General features: G+C 46.3%; 1 protein-coding gene across 3 annotated transcripts in view; it reads left to right on the plus strand.

The window, feature by feature from the left end:
• The window catches only part of LOC308664613 (regulator of G-protein signaling 3-like), a 105,804-nt gene that overhangs the window by 25,211 nt on the left and 61,231 nt on the right, over positions 1–19,362 (plus strand). For all 3 annotated transcript variants that reach the window (XR_014025698.1, XM_081322011.1, XM_081322010.1), the window contains exons 3-5: positions 4,085–4,170; positions 6,823–6,888; positions 17,987–18,048. Coding sequence is in view for 2 of the 3 variants with exons in the window: in XM_081322011.1 (XP_081178137.1) it covers positions 4,085–4,170; positions 6,823–6,888; positions 17,987–18,048 (214 nt within the window). In the remaining variant the exon portion in view is untranslated. The remainder of the gene's footprint in view (positions 1–4,084; positions 4,171–6,822; positions 6,889–17,986; positions 18,049–19,362) is intronic.

Genomic DNA, 19,362 nt, shown 5'->3' on the forward strand with positions numbered 1-19,362 from the left:
TCCGGCATGCCACAGCACAGTGCCAGTCCATAACCCTAAACCTAACCCTAACCTCTTCCCTATACCATTTCAGACAAATGGCTGTCCAGTCTTTTTTTAAAAAAAAGCTTCCAGTGATGGAGCACCCACAATGTCTGAAGGCAAGCTGTCCCACTGATGAATTGTTCTCACTGTCAGGAAATTTCTCCCTAGTTCTAGGTTGGTTTTCTTCTTGCTAAGTTTCCATCCTGTTGCTTCTTGTCCTGCCTTCTGGTGCTTTGATAAATAGGTTAACCCCCTTGTCTTTGCGGCAGCCCCTCAAATGTCGGAAATTTTTCTTTAAGTTGGTCTGTGGGTCATGGTTTCTTGCAATACGGCTTTTATTTTCAACTGCAAAACCTCGATCCAAGGTGGGATTCTTTGCAAGACTTTAGAAAGCTGAGTTTTCTCTAAACTGTTTGGGAGAACAGGAGTGTGCAGCAGCTCACATTTCTCCTTGAGTGGAGTGGCACAAATTTCTGCGTTCCCCCCAGCAGGACTGAGATTTTTTGGTTTTTGTGGTGTTCTGAAAACTCATCCATCGTATGCATGGAAAAAAAATGGTGGGGACAGGTTTTTTTCTCAGGGTAGATTTGGGGGCAAGGGGAAAAGGTTTTTCGATGCCCTTCATTCCCTAATCTAATAGATGTCTATCTATCACCTGATAGTGGCAGGAAATGATGCAATCTGTTTTCAGCAACTTTGATCAAAAATAGATTCAGAGGCTGCCTGAAGATCTGAGTCTTCAAGTTGCCCATCTCTGTTCTGGAGTAAAACATAAGGAAGGCCTCAAGACCCCAAGAAATTTAGGGCTGTCAAAAGCTTATAAGCCACGTGATCCTCAGTAAGTTTCAGGGGAAGCCCACTGTGTGAGAATTATCACAAATGAGCACTAGATGCAAATTTTGAATATATACATTTTGGTAAACTGAAAGAGCTCTTGTTCAGAACATTTGAAAGAGAATCGCATCTACAAGGATTTTTCATATGGAGATCAGCCAGATATTAATGCCTACTTCTTTGTATGATTTTAGTAGATGAGCAAATACGTTTGATTTCCCAGTATAGGTAATCCTCAACTTACAATTGTAATTGAACCAGGAATCACGGTTCTAAGTTGTGGTGGTCATTAAATGAGTCACCATGTGACCAGATTTTATGAGCTTTATTTTTGTGGCAATTATTAACAAATGTCGTGGTTGTTACCTGAATCTGTTTTACCCAATGATCTTTCTTTGCCGGAAATCAGAAGTAAATGCCGGAAACTGGCAAAAAAACAAAACCACAACATTGAAAACCATGGTCATGTGACTGCTGGATGCTGCAAACAGCCATAAAGGTGAACTGACTGCCAAGAATTCAAAATGTGATCACATGACCGCAAGGTGGTTTGGTGCCACCATTGTAGCTCAGAAATGAAGTTTGCAAGCGACTTTTGAGGAGGTCATGGCTGGCTGAGGAATTCTGGGAGTTGAAGTCCACAGATCTTCAAGGGGTCAAGATTGAGAAACGCTGCTCTAAACTCTGATTGGAGAGAATTTTCAGTTGGTCTTTTGAAAGCATTTCATTTCAATATGTCTGTATAGGGTTGGAGGGAGGCATGTGACTTTCTCTGTCCTTGAGCTGGCCTTGTCCTTAGACAGCCATTATTCTGAGCCCACTTTGTGGATTTTCAAGGTCTGGAAAAACTGAACAAGCCTGAAGTTTCTCCCTGACAGCCCACTTGGTTTATTATTAATTGAGTAGTACTGTGGCTATCTCTTTGAAGTGTTTATTTATTTAAAGCAAGCATGTCCTGCACTTCAGCTAGATAAGTAAAGATAAATAAATAGACACAGATCCTGCCATTAGACTAAGTATTTTAAAACACACGACATAAAAGGAAGAAAAGGAACAGGGGAGGCGGAAGTATTTGCTTTCCCTGAGTTATTGCAAAGAGCCACTTTCCTCTAAAGACTTGGAAAACCCTAAAGATGGTGTCATCTTACAGATGCCCTCGGTTTGGGTCTTCATAAATCAGTCACTTCAACAGGTGCCTTGGAGCTCTCTGAGATTGGCATCTTAGGCTAGCAGATCTGGACTGTAGGCATCTAGACTTCAGTAAGGCATTTGACAAAGTAGATCACAATCTGCTTCTTGGTAAGCTAGAAAAATGTGGGATCGACAACATCACCACCAGATGGATTTGTAAATGGCTGACAAACCGTACTCAATGAGTAGTCCTTAATGGTACTACATCTACGTGGAGGGAAGTGAGCAGTGGGGTACCACAAAGTTTTGTCTTAGGCCCAGTACTCTTCAATATCTTCATAAATGACTTAGATCGGACATGTCAAACACAAGGCCTGGGGGCCGGATCCGGCCCGCGAAGTGGTTTCATGTGGCCCGCGAAGCCATCCTGGAAACAGTGAGGAAACGGCCCCCATTGCCTTGGCCCAGAGACCCTCCTTCTGCCAGAGACCCTCAGATCTGTCCCACTCCTGCCCAGGCCCCCATAGGCACCCTTGATGCCAATGATGTAGAGCTGGCCATGCCCACCCAGTAGGCCATACGCACTCTAGCCACGCCCACCCAGTAGGCCACGCCCACCCTGGCCATACCCACCCGGCCCCCTGAGGGCAACCGCAATGCTGATGCGGCCCTCAATGAAATTGAGTTTGACACCCCTGACTTAGATGAAGGAATTGAAGGGGAACTCATCAGATTTGCAGATGACCCTAAGCTGGCAGGAACAGCCAACACCCCAGAAGACAAGCTCAGGATCCAAAAAGATCTTGACAGACTTGAACAATAGGCCCTATCCAATAAAATGAAATTTAATGTGGAGAAAAGCAAGGCTTTACACCTGGTCAGGAGAAACCAAAGGTACAAGTACAGATTAGGCCAAAACCTGGCTCAGAAACAGTAACTGTGAGAGGGACCTTGGAGTCCTAGTGGATGATCACTTAAACATGAGCTAGCTGTGTGTACAGCAGCATCCAAAAAAACTAATACAATCCTTGGTTGTATAAACAGAGGCGTAGAAACCAAAATCACGTGAAGTATTAGTACCGCTTTATAAAGCCTTATAAGACCTGGAATACTGCATCTAGTTTTGGTCACATTACAAAAAGATGTTGAGACTTTGGAAAAAGTACAAAGGGCAACTAAGATGATTAAAGGCGTGGAGACTAAAACATATGAAGAATGGGTGCGAGATTTGGGTTTGGCTAGTCTAGAGAAAAGAAGGACTAGGGTTGACATGATAGCAGTGTTCCAGTATTTGAGGGGCTGCCACAGTTTATTTTCCAAAGCACCAGAGGGCAGGACAAGAAACAATGGATGGAAACTGTAAAGTCGCGTGCTTCACATAGAGACGGACACAGAGCTGGGGTAAAGATGAGTTTATTCAGGAACAGAGCGAACTGGGGAAAAGGGGATACCTGGCGTCTATTTGTACCTGCCCAGGTGGATGGCATCCAATCAGTGCAAACCTGGGCTTCCTGCCAGTGCAGGTGACAATGGGTGTAGATCCTGGCTTCCCACCAGGCTGACCATGCCTGGGGCTGTCAACAGCTTAACTCATTAGGCTTATCCTGAGTGAGCAGTTATCGCCCGGAGCTGTCCAACCCCTCTGCTGATCTGCACCATCAGCCTCCTGCTGTGCTGTCCTTTGTGTATGCTGGGAGGCATACACTGCAGAAACTAATCAAAGAGAGAAGCCACCTGGAATTAACGAGAAGCTTCCTAACAGTAAGGACAATTAGCCAGTGGAACCGCGTGCCTTCAAACGTTGTAGGTACTTCATCACTGGAGGTTTTTAAGAAGAGACTGGACAGTCACTTCTCTGAAATGGTATAGGATCTCCTGCTTGAGCAAGGGATTAGACTAGAAGACCTCCAAGGTCCCTTCCAGCTGTATTCTGATTCTGACCTGCCTGGCCACTAGAGAGCAGTAGCAAGATATAGAAACTCAATTTATGTTCCCACCTATTGGTCATCCAGATATCTGCAGCCTGGATGTGGCAGCCTTTGGTGTTGGCTGTGAGATGCCCTTCAGGCTTAAATCTTGCTTTTTTGTGTTTCAGTCACTGGGCTCCAGTGTGGAATCAGACATAGGGTCAGACTGTGATGGCAGCCATCAGAACACACAGCAGAAGCAAAAACGTCCCCGGTGAGTGTCAGTGGAGCATTAATTGCTGAATTTCAAGCTATACATCTCAAAATACATAGAATGAAGGCTATTGCTAAGCACATTGATTTGTGCTTTAGATTGTAAGCCGCCCTGAGTCTTCGGAGAAGGGCGGGATATAAATGGGATTAAAAAAAAATAGCCCTTTAAAACTATGCCTTCTTCCTGGGCATGTTGAGTAACCCACGTACTTTCTTTCTTTCTTTCTTTCTTTCTTTCTTTCTTTCTTTCTTTCTTTCTTTCTTTCTTTCTTTCTTTCTTTCTTTCTTTCTTTCTTTCTTTCTCTCTCTCTCTCTCTCTCTCTCTCTCTCTCTCTCTCTCTCTCTCTCTCTCTCTCTCTTCTCTCTCTCTCTCTCTCTCCGCATCACTTCTCGCAACTACCTGGAAAAATCACTGCAATTTTCTTGGCAAAATTTCAAGATTAGTTTGCTCTTGCTCTCTTCCTAGTACTGAGAGAGAGGGACTGGCCCAAGGTCACCCAGCTGGCTTTGTACCAAAGGGAAGGCTAGAACTCCCAGTCTCCCAGTTTCTAACCTGGTAAATATCTATAGATAACTGCTACACCTCTTATCTTTGAGCTCCAAGTTGTAAATTCTGTATCCCTAAAACAGAAATCTTCAGTTCTGGCCAAGCTATACTCCTATTGTAAACCTGGGTGGAAAAAAAAGCTTCTCCAACCAGGTTGAAAATACCAGTCAATGTGGTAGAATTGGAATTATGGTTCAAATAACCTGGAATTCACCAGTTTAGGAAAGGCTGATCTAGATGAAGAAGTCTGAATGTGTTTTTTTTTTGGGGGGGGGGGAAGATAATATAAATATATCTCATTTCTTACGGCTGTGAATGACCTCAGTGCAGATTTTCCTTCAGATTGATAAATGAGTGTTTATCTCTCAGTCTCCTAATAGCTCTGGAATATCTAATATTAATCCTCCTGATATAGGAGATATCTCAGATGATTCATTTCACCATACAGTACTTTATTTAAGATTCCAACAGAATGATGGTTTCAGTCCACCATAGAACCACCAGTCCCCGTTGCTAAGAAAAGCCTAATTCCTCCCATTCTGCTTTTAAAAAATAGAAAATTACGTGTACATCTGTATATACCTGCAGAATGCATCTACAGCTCTCTGTGTGGAGATTTTTTGTTCTTGTTGTTCTTAATCTTTCACTGCTGCCAATGCGTTAAAAAAGAACTATCTCAACAATGTGGCGCTATTAGATGTGTGTGTTTGGGCTTTTCCAATCTGACCTGTGATCCTGGATATTGATGTACAAACTCTACATATCTTAAGTTGCTTTAGGAAAACAAAACCAAGGCACTTTGGATAAATAGAAGCTCTGTACTTGCCCTTGTGTGCTCTAGGAGTAGATAAATGGTATATAAATCAAACCCTTGGACAAATAAATGTAATTCGGGTTATCATCTTAGTGGCTTCTAACAAAGAGGAAGTAGATAAATTACTAAGTCAATAACGGCTAGAATAATAACATTTTACAGATAGGAAATGCCATTCTCTTCATCTGTTGTGACTCAGGGCCAGCCTGTGGGTCCGGCAGCCGGCTCAGATGTCTCGGATGACTCAGATGAGGGGGAGGAGGAGTGTGTGGAAGACGAACCGGCTGATGATGGCTTGGAGGCTTCGCAGAGCCCCCAGCCGGGGCCCTCTTCTCAGCTGCGTGAGCCCGATAGTGCGGAGGATGATGACCCACAGCTGGCCCTGTTCAAGGACGCCCGACGCAGGAGGCAGTCGAGCAGGACCAAACAGAGAAAGGCTGTGGGACTCCTCGGGAGGAGGCACAGGGAGGCCACGCCCTGATCTCTAAATAAAAGGAGTGTTTGGGGAAGGGCTGGTTGCTGAAAGCAACCCTTCCATTTGAGGATTCAAGTTCCAGTGTTTTTGTTTCTTGTTCTGTTATTTGAGTAATAAATCTTGGCAGACGCTTTCCAGCCTTAGACGCTCTCCAGTCTCTACTGTTTGAACAGGGGTTTGCCTTATTGCAAGGCCGGTAGCAGGCTGGTTCAGAACATCATCTGTGAGGAGCAACTAAGGGTTAATACCAAAATTTGAAACTCTTTTTTTAATGGTTATGGAGAATAGGGAGGGTCGGACATGACTGAAAGGCTGATGACCACACGGATGAAAATTGTCAATCATCTAGGTCAGAGGGAGGGGAACTATGACCCCTTTCTGACTTGTGAACTTCAAGTCCCAGAATTCCTGAGCCAGCATAGCTGGCTCAAGGATTCTGGGACTTGAAGTCCACAAGTCGTAAAAGGGCCATAGTTCCCGACACCTGATAGATCATTGGGTTATCCCAAAGGTACTTCTCAAAAGGCAACTGGAGTTTTTTGTTTTCCTCCCCCCCCACCTTCTTATCTAAGAAATGAAGAAGCTTCTTGGATGAGAAGCAAAACATTGTACGTTCGCTTTGTAAGGGGGAAAAAAATCCAAGAAAGTCCATTTGGCTTTTCAAAAGCACCTCTTTCAATGGGGATAGATTGAGGTGGCAGCTGGCCATGCTTCACATTCATCTCCCTAGCTTCCCCCATCACTTAACTTTCATGCCTGAATTAGTGTGCAATTTGACTGTCTCCCTGATTCCCCGTATTTCATTTCTTTTTCTTAGAAAGAAGAACAAAAAAAATTTCCTAAGGTTGTGGAGCTCAGGAAATCAGGACCTGCAGTCACTAAGGTAACCTCACTTTGAACCAGATTGCTCAACTGGGAATGGGAGCCAAGAGACGGTCGTTGGGACAAGCTGCAATGCGTGTAACTCCATCAAGATAACTATGTCAGAGACCTTTCAAGTTTCTGAAAAGGCTGGCAGTGGTGCCAAGAGACTATAGTTATGCAGGTAGTCCTTGACTTATGACTACAGTTTCCACTGCTAAGCGAGACAGTTGCTAAGGGAGTCATTTTACAACTTTTCCGGCCACAGTTGTTAAGTGAATCACTGCAGTTGTTAAGTTAGTAAGTAACAGGGTTGTGAAGTGAGTCTGGCTTCTCCATTGAGTTTGCTTGTCAGAAGGTCGCAAAAGGGGATCACGTGACGCCGGGATGCCTACAACTGTCATAACTATGAGCCAATTGCCAAGCATCCAAATTTGGATCATGTGACCGTGGGGATGCTGCAGCGGTTGTAAGTATGAAAAAGGGATTGTAAGCCACTTTTTCCAGTGCCGTTGTAACTTGGAATAGTCATTGAACGAATTATTATAAGTCGAAGACTATCTGTAGTCACTGTCTCTATGACCCCAGACCATGTGCTTTCCAGAAACATAAGACCAAGGGGTCACCAACCCTCGGTCCGCAGCGTGCCAGCAACCAAAGCAAAGCCCCATCCACAGAATGCAGGCATCACACAAAACCACACCCTCTTCCAGTCCACGGAAAAATCTCTCTCCACGGAATTGGTCCCTCATGCCCAAAAGGTTGGGGGCACTTTATTTATTGATTTATTGATTTATTTGGATTTATATACTGCCCCTCTCCGAAGGGACTCGGGGCGGTGTACAGGGCAATTAAAACGCTATAAACAACACACAATGTATAAAATTAAAATGAGATTAAATCAAATAGCCCTAAACAATAAACACATTCTAAAATTTAAAATTTTTAAAATTTAAGATCTAAAATCCCAATCCCTCAGTCCAGGCCGGCAAGTTCAAATAGCCAAGTCTTCAGGTCGCGGCAAAACGAGCGAAGGTCGGGAGCCATCCGGAGCTCAACCGGAAGCTGATTCCAGAGGGCAGGCGCGCCCACAGAGAATGCTCTCCCCCTGAGGGCCGCCAGTCGACATTCCCTGACCGACGGCAACCTGAGGAGGCCCTCTCTGTGGGAGCGCACAGGGCAATGGGAAGTTAACGCTGGCAAGAGGTGCTCCCGTAAATAGCAATGCTTTAGTAGACGCATTGCTCACCACTACTCAAACACCTTCCACTGCTACACTTTTTAAAGCCAAAACTACTTTTGCTAGTCATTGGCTGCAACTTACTAAAATTAAAACGCCCATTTTCCTGTCAGGCTGGGCTCAACTGGTTTAGCTCCCATTTCCTCCCAAGGAAGGGATGGCTTCTTCATCTGCACACTGAACAAGAGAGGGGTTACATTCTCACAATGTGCAGAATCCCACAGTTCGCACCATACAAGTACATTGAACTAACGAGAGGGGGGCTGCCTGCGTACAACTCACTTGTAAACCCAAAGATTAAAACTTTGCAAACTTGTAGGAACGCAATCACTAGGTGGTTAACTAGCTGAGCTAAATTAGATGTAGTTAAAATGTATTTTGGAAATACACTGGTCTGTTGGTAGGATACCAAGTCAAATGTTCAAGGTTTTTTTTTTCCAGAAGAATCTGACTTTTAGAGGAGACATCTCCTAAATGAGGAGGCATCCATCTATCCCTTTTTATTTATATCCAGGAACAGGAGGGGCTAGGAGAAATTGTTTTTTTGTCCAGAGCTAGATTCCTTGCAGAGTGCTGTTGAAAAGAAGCCAAGAGCTCACAGAGCCTCAGGGCAGCAAATTGGAAGCCCTTAGGACGATAAACAATAGATGGAAAGAAAGAGAGTGCCCTAGGGACCTAGATAGGGTATGCGAGCTTGCAACATTATAACTCTTAATGGGTCTACATTTACTGTAATTTTATTACCTGATTTGAATGTCCACTATGTTGAAGGAACCTGAATGTGCTTTTAGAGCTACAGATGGTTTCCTGAATGGATCTCGTTTTAGAGGAGAGTCCAAGATAAGTACTGTCTCTGTCAGATTGTGGGACTAAAACTCCCCATCATCCACAGCCACAGGTGAGCAGATGGAAGGCTTGCTGCACCAGATTCACAGGGAGTCTGAAGGCTGCAAAGAAGACGAGAGAGGTCCTTATTCAGCCAGCAGCTATAGCAAAGACGAAAAGAACCGGCAACCTATAGTATCCAGAGCCCTGCAAATTTGAAACCATTTCTCTTTATTGCTAAGGGCTGTATGGGGTAGAAACAGGACAGTGAATGAATGGCATCACTAAAGGGGACAGTAATAGCATTCCACTTGATTTTCCTGTTTGGGGAGGATTGACCAGAAATTATTCTATTGCTTTTCAAAGTTTGCAATTGATTTTCTGGTTTGGAGGTCTCTGCAAAAAAGACAACTGCTGGGCTGCGCCTGATCCTTGAATTGCCTCTCTTGATGTCAAGAATAACCTGGATGTTTGGCTGCAGAAGAACCAGATAGGGCCCCAAGAAGACCTGTGGAGTGGATGATTAAATTACTGTGACCGAAGCATGAAGTCTTTCAGCCGTAGAAAGTGAAATCAAAGCTCTGCAGATCCAACAGCCAACTAAGAAGAAAAAGGAGGAGGAAAAGATATAGGGTAGGGTAGGGTAGGGTAAGGTAGAAATAGAGTATAATAATAATAATAATAATAATAATAATAATAATAATAATAATAATAATAATAATAATAATAATAATAATAATAATAATAATAATAATAATAATAATAAAAAATTTAATTTAATTTATTAATATTTCTATACCGCCCTTCTCCCGGAGGACTCAGGGCGGTGTACAGGGCAAGAATAAAACACAGAGATTTACAAAAAATAAAAAATAATTAAATACATGCCCGATTAAAAAATACAGTTAATACATGGTAAAAACCCCAATAAAAATAGTAAAAAGACCCCACCAATCCCCCCTCAGGCCAGGCCGGCTTGCTCGAACAAGTATGTTTTCAGATCGCGGCGAAAGGAGCGAAGATCGGGCGCCGTCCGGAGCTCAACAGGTAATTGGTTCCATAACTCCGGGGCGCCCACAGAGAAGGATCTCCCCCTGGGGGCCACCAGTCGACATTCTCTGACCGGTGGCACCCTGAGGAGACCCTCTCTGTGGGAACGCACAGGGCGGAGGGAAGTAGACGCCGGCAGCAGGTGTTCCCTAAGGTACTCCGGACCCCTGCCATGTAGGGCTTTAAACACCATTACTAGCACCTTGAATCTCACCCGGAAGACAACTGGTAACCAATGCAGCTCACGGAGCAGAGGTGTGACATGGGAGTATCGGGAGACTCCCAACACAACTCTCGCGGCTGCATTCTGTACCAGTTGGAGCCTCCGGGTGGTCCTCAAGGGAAGCCCCATGTAGAGAGCGTTGCAGTAGTCTAGACGAGAGGTCACGAGCGCGTGAGTGACCGTGCATAAATCATCCCGGCTTAGATAGGGCCGCAACTGGCGCACCAGGCGAACCTGGGCGAAAGCCCCCCTAGTCACAGCCACCATGTGATCTTCCAATGTGAGCCGTGAATCTAGGAGGACTCCCAAGTTGCGAGCCCTATCTACGGGGGGTAATAATTCACCCCCCATAGAAAGAGATGGAATATCCGAGTAGACCCGGGATGAAGGTATGCAAAGCCACTCGGTCTTGTCGGGGTTGAGTTGAAGTCTGTTCCTCCCCATCCAGACCCGAACCGCCTCCAGGCAACGGGACATCACGTTGAGGGCATCACTGGGGTGGTTTGGGGTCGAAAGAAAAAGCTGGGTATCATCATACTGATGATACCCAACTCCAAAGCCACGAATGATCTCACCCAGCGGTTTCATGTAGATGTTGAACAGGAGAGGCGAGAGGACCGACCCCTGAGGAACTCCACAAACGAGAGACCTCGCGGTCGACCTCTGTCCTCCTGTCAACACCGACTGCGAGCGTCCCTGGAGATAGGAGGAGAACCACTGTAAGACCGTGCCTCCCACTCCCAATCCCCTGAGACGCCGCAGCAGGATACCATGGTTGATGGTATCAAAAGCCGCTGAGAGGTCTAATAGGACTAGAACAGAGGAATGAGCCCTGTCCCGAGCCCTCCAGAGATCATTCACCAGCGCGACCAATGCCGTCTCCGTGCTGTGCCCGGGCCTGAAACCCGATTGGTACGGGTCTAGATAATCCAAAGGGAGCTGATGCGCCACCACACTCTCAACAACCTTCGCAAGAAAGCGAAGGTTGGAGACCGGACGAAAGTTGTTCAATACAGCTGGGTCCAAGGCAGGCTTCTTGAGGAGAGGCCTCACCACCGCCTCTTTCAAGACGGCAGGGAAGCTACCCTCACTCAAAGAAGCTGATATAACTGCTTGGAACCAGCTGCGTGTCCTCTCCCGGGCTGCATAAACCAGCCAGGAAGGGCACGGGTCCAATAAACATGTGGTGGAGCTCAGTCTCCCCATAATCCTGTCCACTTCCTCCGGAGTCACAGAATCAAACTCCTCCCAGGTGATATCGACAAGACCGCCCGTGTCCTGATCGCCAGACTCTGCCCAGTCAGAGTCCAGACCGGTCCGAATCCGAGCGATTTTGTCCGACAGATAATTGTTAAACTCCTCGGCACGACCCTGCAAGGGTTCCTCCCTCACCTCCTGATTAAGGAGCGAGTCACCCTAAACAGAGCGGCCGGGCGATTATCTGCGGACGTGATAAGGGTAGCGAAGTGATTAGACCTCGCCACCCTTATCGCAGCGAGATAAGACCTAATGTAGGTTCTTAGTTGCAATCGGTCGGATTCGGATCGGCTGGACCTCCAACCGCTCTCTAGGCCCCGTCTCTGACGCTTCATCTCCCGGAGCTCCGCGGAGAACCATGGAGCTCGACGGGATCTGCATCGGGTCAGGGGCCGCAAGGGTACAACTCGGTCAAGAGCCTCAGTGGCTGCCCTTTCCCAGGCTTCCACTAAGGCATCTGCCGAGCTGTGAGTGGGGGAGGCAGGTGGGGACCCCAGCGCTGCCTGGAACCTCTCGGGATCCATTAAGCGTCTGGGGCTAACTGGTTCCACACACCCACGGCGGGGGGTAGCAAAACGGAAGACCAGCCGCAGGAGATGATGATCGGTCCATGACAGGGGCATAATAATTGGAGAGCCCCCACCAAGATCATCTAACCACCGACCAGATAAGAAAACTAGGTCAAGGATGTGGCCTCCCTCATGAGTCGGTCCTGAAATTACTTGCGTCAGGTCCATGGCCGTCATGGAAGCCATGAACTCCCGAGCCAACTCAGATGATCCTCCCAGAGATGGTAGATTGAAGTCCCCCAAAACTATAAGTTTCGGGAACTCAACCACCAACCCAGAGAGGACATCGAGGAGCTCAGGCAGGGCTGCTGCTGCGTGACTAGGCGAAAGGTACACCAGCAGCAAGCCCAACTGCGCACCAGGGCCGCATCTCAAAAAGAGAGACTCACATCCGACTATCTGGGGAACGGTGGCCTCCCGCGGACCTAAGGTCTCCCTCATAACAACAGCCACTCCCCCACCCCTACCCTGAGCCCGAGGCCGGTGTAACACCCGGAAACCTGGTGGGCAAAGATCAGCCAGAGGAATACCGCCCTCTGGGCCCAACCAAGTCTCCGTGATGCAAGCCAGGTCCGCCTGCTCACACTCGACCAAATCACGGACGAGAGGAGCTTTATTGACGACAGACCTGGCATTCAAGTACACCAGCCGGAGCTCAGGAGGCTGCACATCCTCACTCCCGGGACCTCGGGGAAGAACAAGAGGGTCGGAACGCCTCACCGCTTGCAAATAGCGGAGAGGCCTTCCCTGAGATCGATATGGCCCTCTGTTCCTGCACCTGCTGCCATTCCCTAACGTCGTGGGAATGGGCAATCCCACGACTTGCCCTGGAGCCCCGGGGGCAACCGACCCCCACTCCTCCCCTCCGCGATCAATCCCGGCCCTGGCCTAAACAACGGTTGCTGGACTGCCCCCCATATCCGAACAACCAAAAGAAGTTCCCACCCCCCTCCCTAACCTCCTAAAAAATTTAACCAGAAAACTAATCAGGGGCCTCTTATTTGGCTTATATCGGAGGCCCCTACCCGTGCCCAACCATCTCTCAGGGTCCCAGCAATCGGGCCCTTCATCAAGAGGAGGTGTAAAGAATAAGGCGGGTCGCTCCCAGGATGGGGGGGCCCCCCTGAGGGCGTATAAGACCGTGCTAGAATAAGTCAGACGCATGATCTTAAACAGGTCCGACAAAAAAGACAGCAAGGCAGACCAGATCGACACGGGAGGATCTTAAAATTAAATAAGTCGAAGGCAAATGACCAGAAAGCCAGCCCAGCTCCACTGCCACTAGAGCTGGGAAACCCCGGAGCGGATCGAATCCCGCCCTCTCACGGCGGTTGAGGCCGGGGAGCAGCCTGGTACATAAAACCGGGGAAGCAATACCACCCAGAGCTCTCACCCCTGAGAGGCAGCAGATGTAAAATCATAACCACTCTCCCACAGTGGTTATAACCCGGACCTTCCATTATAGGGGAGGGGGGAAAAGAGGAGGGAGTTAGAGCAAAAGAGTCTATAAATACATCAGGATTAATAAGCCGGTATAGTCACAAAATGGTAGAAGAAATTCCAGTTGTATAAGTCACTTCCATGTTGTAAAAGACTGGATGATAATCAGTCAAGAAGGAAACCACAACATGGTCTAATCATTTTCTGGCGGCGCAGAGATTAAATTTTGCCTCACAAATGTCCGAGGCAACAGCGTCCGCGTTCCACCACCAGGCCAGGTCACCATGTCAGAGAGGCCAACTCCCTTCACCGTCAGCACTCTCGGACACCAGCCGGACGACGTCTCCACCACTCCAGCGTTTTCACCCCCCCCGCTGCTCCAAGCCGCGATTCATAGTCAGTCCAGCAACACGCGGCTCCCCAAGCAGCAGGAAGGCATTCCGGAGCACCACCGAGCTGTAAAAATTAACCCAGGCGTCACAGGTCTCAGGAACGCCACCAGGCTCCGAAGAGGGGGTCTCGAGACCCCCGCTGCACAGATGGTCAGCCGGTTGGCGCCACGTTGAGCAGAGCTCCAGTGGAAAATCAGGCTCTTTCCGGGCACCTCAGCAGCCTCAGCAAGCTCCATCGGGGCTCCGCCCAACTCCTCCGCGTCCAACAGCCTCCATCGGAGTTCGCCGGGCCCCTGCGGCACCGGCAAACAGCTGGTCAACGCCGTACAGCACGGGGCTCTGCTCAGCTCTTCCATGTCCAACCAGGCCATCCAGAAACTCCTCCGGGCTCCTCCGGGCTCAGCTGACAGTCCTCGGAGTCCTCGGAGCCCTCGGAGAGTCCAGGCTCCCAGAGCCAAGGTAAACCATATAGGCGTTCCGAGGCAGGCACCGAAGCTCAGCTCACCTCGTCCTTGTCCACATCCTCACCCAAAACCTTCACAGGGCTCAAATATCACTGCGAAGCTCCCCAGGGTCGCCACATTGCTAGAATTGCCGAAGCTCCTAACGGAGCTCAGCCACGCACGTCCGCCATCTTGGGCATACGCAGGTGTAAATAATAATAATAATAATAATAATAATAATAATAATAATAATAATAATAATAATAAGAAGAAGAAGAAGAAGAAGAAGAAGAAGAAGAAGAAGAAAAAGAAAAAGAAAAAAAAAGAAGAAAAAGAAAAAGAAAAAGAAAAAGAAAAAAAAGAAAAAAAAGAAGAAGAAGAAGAAGAAGAAGAAGAAGAAGAAGAAGAAGAAGGAAAAAAAAGTAGTTGGAAGGGACCTTGGAGGTCATCTAGTCCAACCCCCTGCTCAGGCAGGAAACCCTATACCATTTCAGACAAGTGGCTGGCTAGTCTCTTCTTAAAAACTTCCAGTGTTGGAGCATTCACCACCTCTGGAGGCAGGTTGTTCCACTTGTTAATTGTTCTAACTGTCAGGAAGTTTCTCCTTAGTTCTAGGTTGCTTCTCTCCTTGACTAGTTTCCATCCGTTGCTTCTTGTCCTGCTTTCAGGTGCTTTGGAGAATAGCCTGGCTCCCTCTTCTTTGTGGCAGCCCCTGAGATATCGGAACACCGTCATCATGTCCCCCCTCACCCTTCTCTTCATTAAACTACACATACCCAATTCCAGCAACCGTTCCCTATATGTTTTAGCCTCCAGTCCCCCAATCATCTTTGTTGCTCTTCTCTGTACTCTTTCTAGAGTCTCAGCATCGTTTTTTACATCATGGTGACCAAAACTGGATGCAGTATTCCAGGTGTGGCCTTACCAAAGCATTGTAAAGTGGTATTAGTACTTCACTTGATCTTGATTCTATCCCTCTGTTAATGCAGCCTAGCACTGTGTTGGCTTTTTTGGCAGCTGCAGCACACTGCTGGCTCATATTTTAGAATAGAATAGAATAGAATAGAATAGAATAGAATAGAATAGAATAGAATAGAATAGAATAGAATAGAATAGAATAGAATAGAATAGAATAGAATAGAAGAATAGAATAGAATAGAATAGAATAGAATAGAATAGAATAGAATAGAATAGAATAGAATAGAACCTTGGAGGTCTTCTAGTCCAACCCTTTATACCATTTCAAACAAATGTCTGTCCAGAAAGATGCTGTAAGAACTTGCTGGCATGAAGCTATAAGAAATGCCAGCTTCTGATGGAGGTGAATGACTTCGAAGAGAATTTCATTGACCTGCTTTGATTGTGAATGGAACTTCTCTTCATATGGGTTAAAAAATAATAATAATGCAGGAACACTTGTTCCTGAATGTCTGTGAAGATTTTCAGTCAAACAGGTCATGGTTATCCCAAAGATGCTTTATCCAAAGGCAACTGAACTTTCTTGGTTTATTTTTTTTTCCTTGAAAACAGTTTCGTTTCTCATCCGAGAAGCTTCTTCAGTTATGAAGCTTCTTTGGTTATGAAGAAGCCTCTTGAATGAGAAGTGAAATGTTTTCAAGGAAAAAAAAACCCACGAAAGTCCAGTTACCTTTTGATAAAACACTTTTGGGACTTGATTCTGAAAGTGAAGGAAAACAGTTGCCTTTTTGAGCAGTCAGTGCAAAATGCTTCATTTTTGTTGATGCAATTCAACTACTGGGAATTGGACAGCCCTTGCCAAGCCACTGAATGAGATTGATTGATTATGCCATCAAGTCAATGATGACTCTTAGTGCATGTGTGTGTGTGTGTATATATATATATATGTATATATATATATGGCCCCAAACATGGGACAAATCTTTATTTCCTGTTTCGGCCTACATATGACTGATGAAAACAAATAAGTTTGAAATGCATATCAGTCTCCCTTTAATTCTTTGTTAGCAATCTAAAATTTACACAAATATATGAGCTGTCACTGTTGTGACTACTGCCTGTCGATGGCCTTCGGTTAGGCCGAAACAGGAAATAAAGATTTGTCCCATGTTTGGGGCCTAGCAAGGTAATCTAAATAGTTAACAAGCATTTAACACATATCTCCCTTGCTTCTCAGCTAACAAAGTGAGATAGAGCTTGTGGCCTAGAGGTTAAAACAACTGCCTAATGTGCAATCAGCCCAGGTTCGAATCTCAGAAGGGTATGGCTGACTGATGAAAACAAATAAGTTTGAAATGCATATCAGTCTCCCTTTAATTCTTTGTTAGCAATCTAAAATTTACATATATTATATATATATTTAATCTATGAAGATGCTGTTTTCTGGTGCAGTTTTCTAAAGCACTAGAAGGTAAACCAAAATCAACGGATGGAAACTAAGGAAAGAAGCAATCTAGAACTAAGGAGAAATTTCCTGAGAGTGAGAACAACTAACCATGGAACAGCTTGCCTTCAGGAAGTTGGGAATGCTCCATCACTGGAGGCTTTTAAGAAGAGACTGGACAGCCGCTTGTCTGGAATGTTACAGAGGGTTTCCTGCCTGAGCAGGGGGTTGGACTAGAAGACCTCCAAGGTCCCTTCCAACTCTTGTTATACTTATTTTTCAAGATTTGTCTCTAAGCTGGTCTTCCAACAGTGGCCTCATTGCTAGTGTAATTTAGCAGTGTTCCAATATCTCAGAGGCTGCCACAAAGAAGAGGGGGCCAAGCTATTCTCCAAAGCACCTGAAGGCAGGACAAGAAGCAACGGATGGAAACTAGTCAAGGAGAGAAGCAACCTAGAACTAAGGAGAAACTTCCTGACAGTTAGAACAATTAACCAGTGGAACAACCTGCCTCCAGAGGTGGTGAATGCTCCAACACTGGAGGTTTTTAAGAAGAGACTGGACAGCCATTTGTCTGAAATGGGGGTTTCCTGCCTGAGCCGGGGGTTGGACTAGATGACCTCCAAGCTCCTTTCCAACTTATTAGTATTAGTATTATTAGTCCAACCAGCTTGTTGCTGATCCTCTTCTTCTCTTTCCTTTTACTTTTCCCAGCATCAGAACCTTCTCCAGAGATCTAGGTCTTCACATAATGTCCCTGAAAGAATAACTCCCATGTTATTCTTGCATTATTTGCATCACAGACTAATAGGATAACTCTTACTAACATTCTTTGGGCAAAGACCTCTTGTCTCTCACATCTGATTTCCAGTTCCAATCAATCAGAATAGAGCTAAAAGGGACCTTGGAGGTCTTCTAGTCCAACCCCCTTCTCAAGCAGGAGACCCTACACCATTTCAGACAAGTGGCTGTCCAGTCTCTTCTTTAAAACCTCCAGTGATGAAGCACCTACAACTCCTGAAGGCAAAGCTGTTCCACCGGTTAATTATTCTCACTGTTAGGAAGTTTCTCCTTAATTCCAGGTTGCTTCTCTCCTGGATTAGTTTCCACTAATTGTTTCTTGCCTTGCTGTCTGGTGCTTTGGAGAATAATTGGCCCCTTTCTTCTTTTGGCAGCCCCTCAAATACTGAAATACGGCTACCATGTACCCCTTAGCCCTTCTTTTCTCTAGACTGGCCATGCCCAATTCCTCATATGTTTTAGTCTCCAGGGCTTTAATCATCTTAATTTCCAGTCACTCATTTTTGTTCTCTCTTCAGGCCAACTCCCGAGGAAGCCCAAGAATGGGCAGAATCTTTGGAAAAACTGCTACTACACCCATGTAAGTTTACACAAGTGACTCGTCAACCTTTTAAAGGGATTGTTTGACACACAGTTTATAGATTTCCGGGTGTCTTTTTCACAGAATGGTGTTTGAAAATTAGAGGGTTAGTCATCCTGAGAACCTTTGTTTATTCCAGATGGTTTCTTGGCACTATCCCAGCCTGCTTAATGATAATGATAATCATTAACGCCGATTCCCAGAATTCCAACCGGTAGAGAGCACAGGCAAATATGTAAACAAAAGGCATTTTCATAAAAATGGTCCGGTCCTTGCCAAATGAATTAAATCCTGTTTTCCTCAGAATCCAGCTTTCTCAGATGTCCTGTGGGACATGGAGAGAGACGTCCAAATTAGTAGAGGAACAGTCCAGCCTGCAGCAGAGCAAAAAGCAGTTGGAGTGGCCAAATTCCGATCAAGTAGCTTATTTGACAGACATCCACCCCTATTCCCTCCTGGGATCTTCTTTAGGTCAAGATTCGGTGACTACCTTATTCCTAGGAACAGGACTGATGGCCAACAAACATGTTGCTTTATGAACTCCTTGTTGTCAGGTCTGGACGTGATGTGAACTTTAGTTCTCAGGGATCTGCAGACCATCACGATGGGTCTGGAAGAGGGGAATAAAATCATTTAGAGCTCTGGTTCATACTGGTATAACATACTGTTATGACTTTCTTGAGCAGGGACATGTTTTGGCTATGATCTAGGACAGGAGTCTTCAAACGTGGTGTTCTGTACCAGCCTGCTACCGGCCCTGCAGAAAAGGCAGGGACAACCCCTTTACAAACGGCAAGAGGCTGGAATTACGCCTGCCAAATTTATAGCTACAAAAACAAACAAGACACGAACCAAGAAACAGGAGCTTTAAGAAACAGGTACTATCCAAGCGGTTGCCTTCAGCAAACCAGCCCTCCCACACATTCCCCTTATATAGAGTTCAGGGCGTGGCTTCTCTCTGCCTCCTTCCGAGAAGCCCCATTGCCTTCCTCTGTTTACTCCTAATTGACTGCCTCCTGCGTCGGGCGTCCTTGAACAGGGCCAGCTGTGGGTCATCTTCATCCACGCTGTCAGGCTCACACAGCTGGGTCTCCGTGGTGACCAAGTGGGAGGGGCCTGGCTGAGGGCTCTCATCAGCAAGATCTTCAACCCCCTCAGCAAGGTCTTCAACACCCCCCTCCTCCTCCTCTGAGTCGTCCGACCCAACTGCCGAACCCACAGGCTGACCCTGAAGCACAACACGTGGCCCTTTGATGACTTGTGGACTTCAACTCTCAGAATTCCTGGCTGAGGAATTCTGGGAGTTGAAGTCCA

Source organism: Vipera berus (assembly GCF_964194415.1).
Source record: "Vipera berus genome assembly, chromosome: 2".
In the NCBI taxonomy this organism is placed as follows: Eukaryota; Metazoa; Chordata; class Lepidosauria; order Squamata; family Viperidae; genus Vipera; species Vipera berus.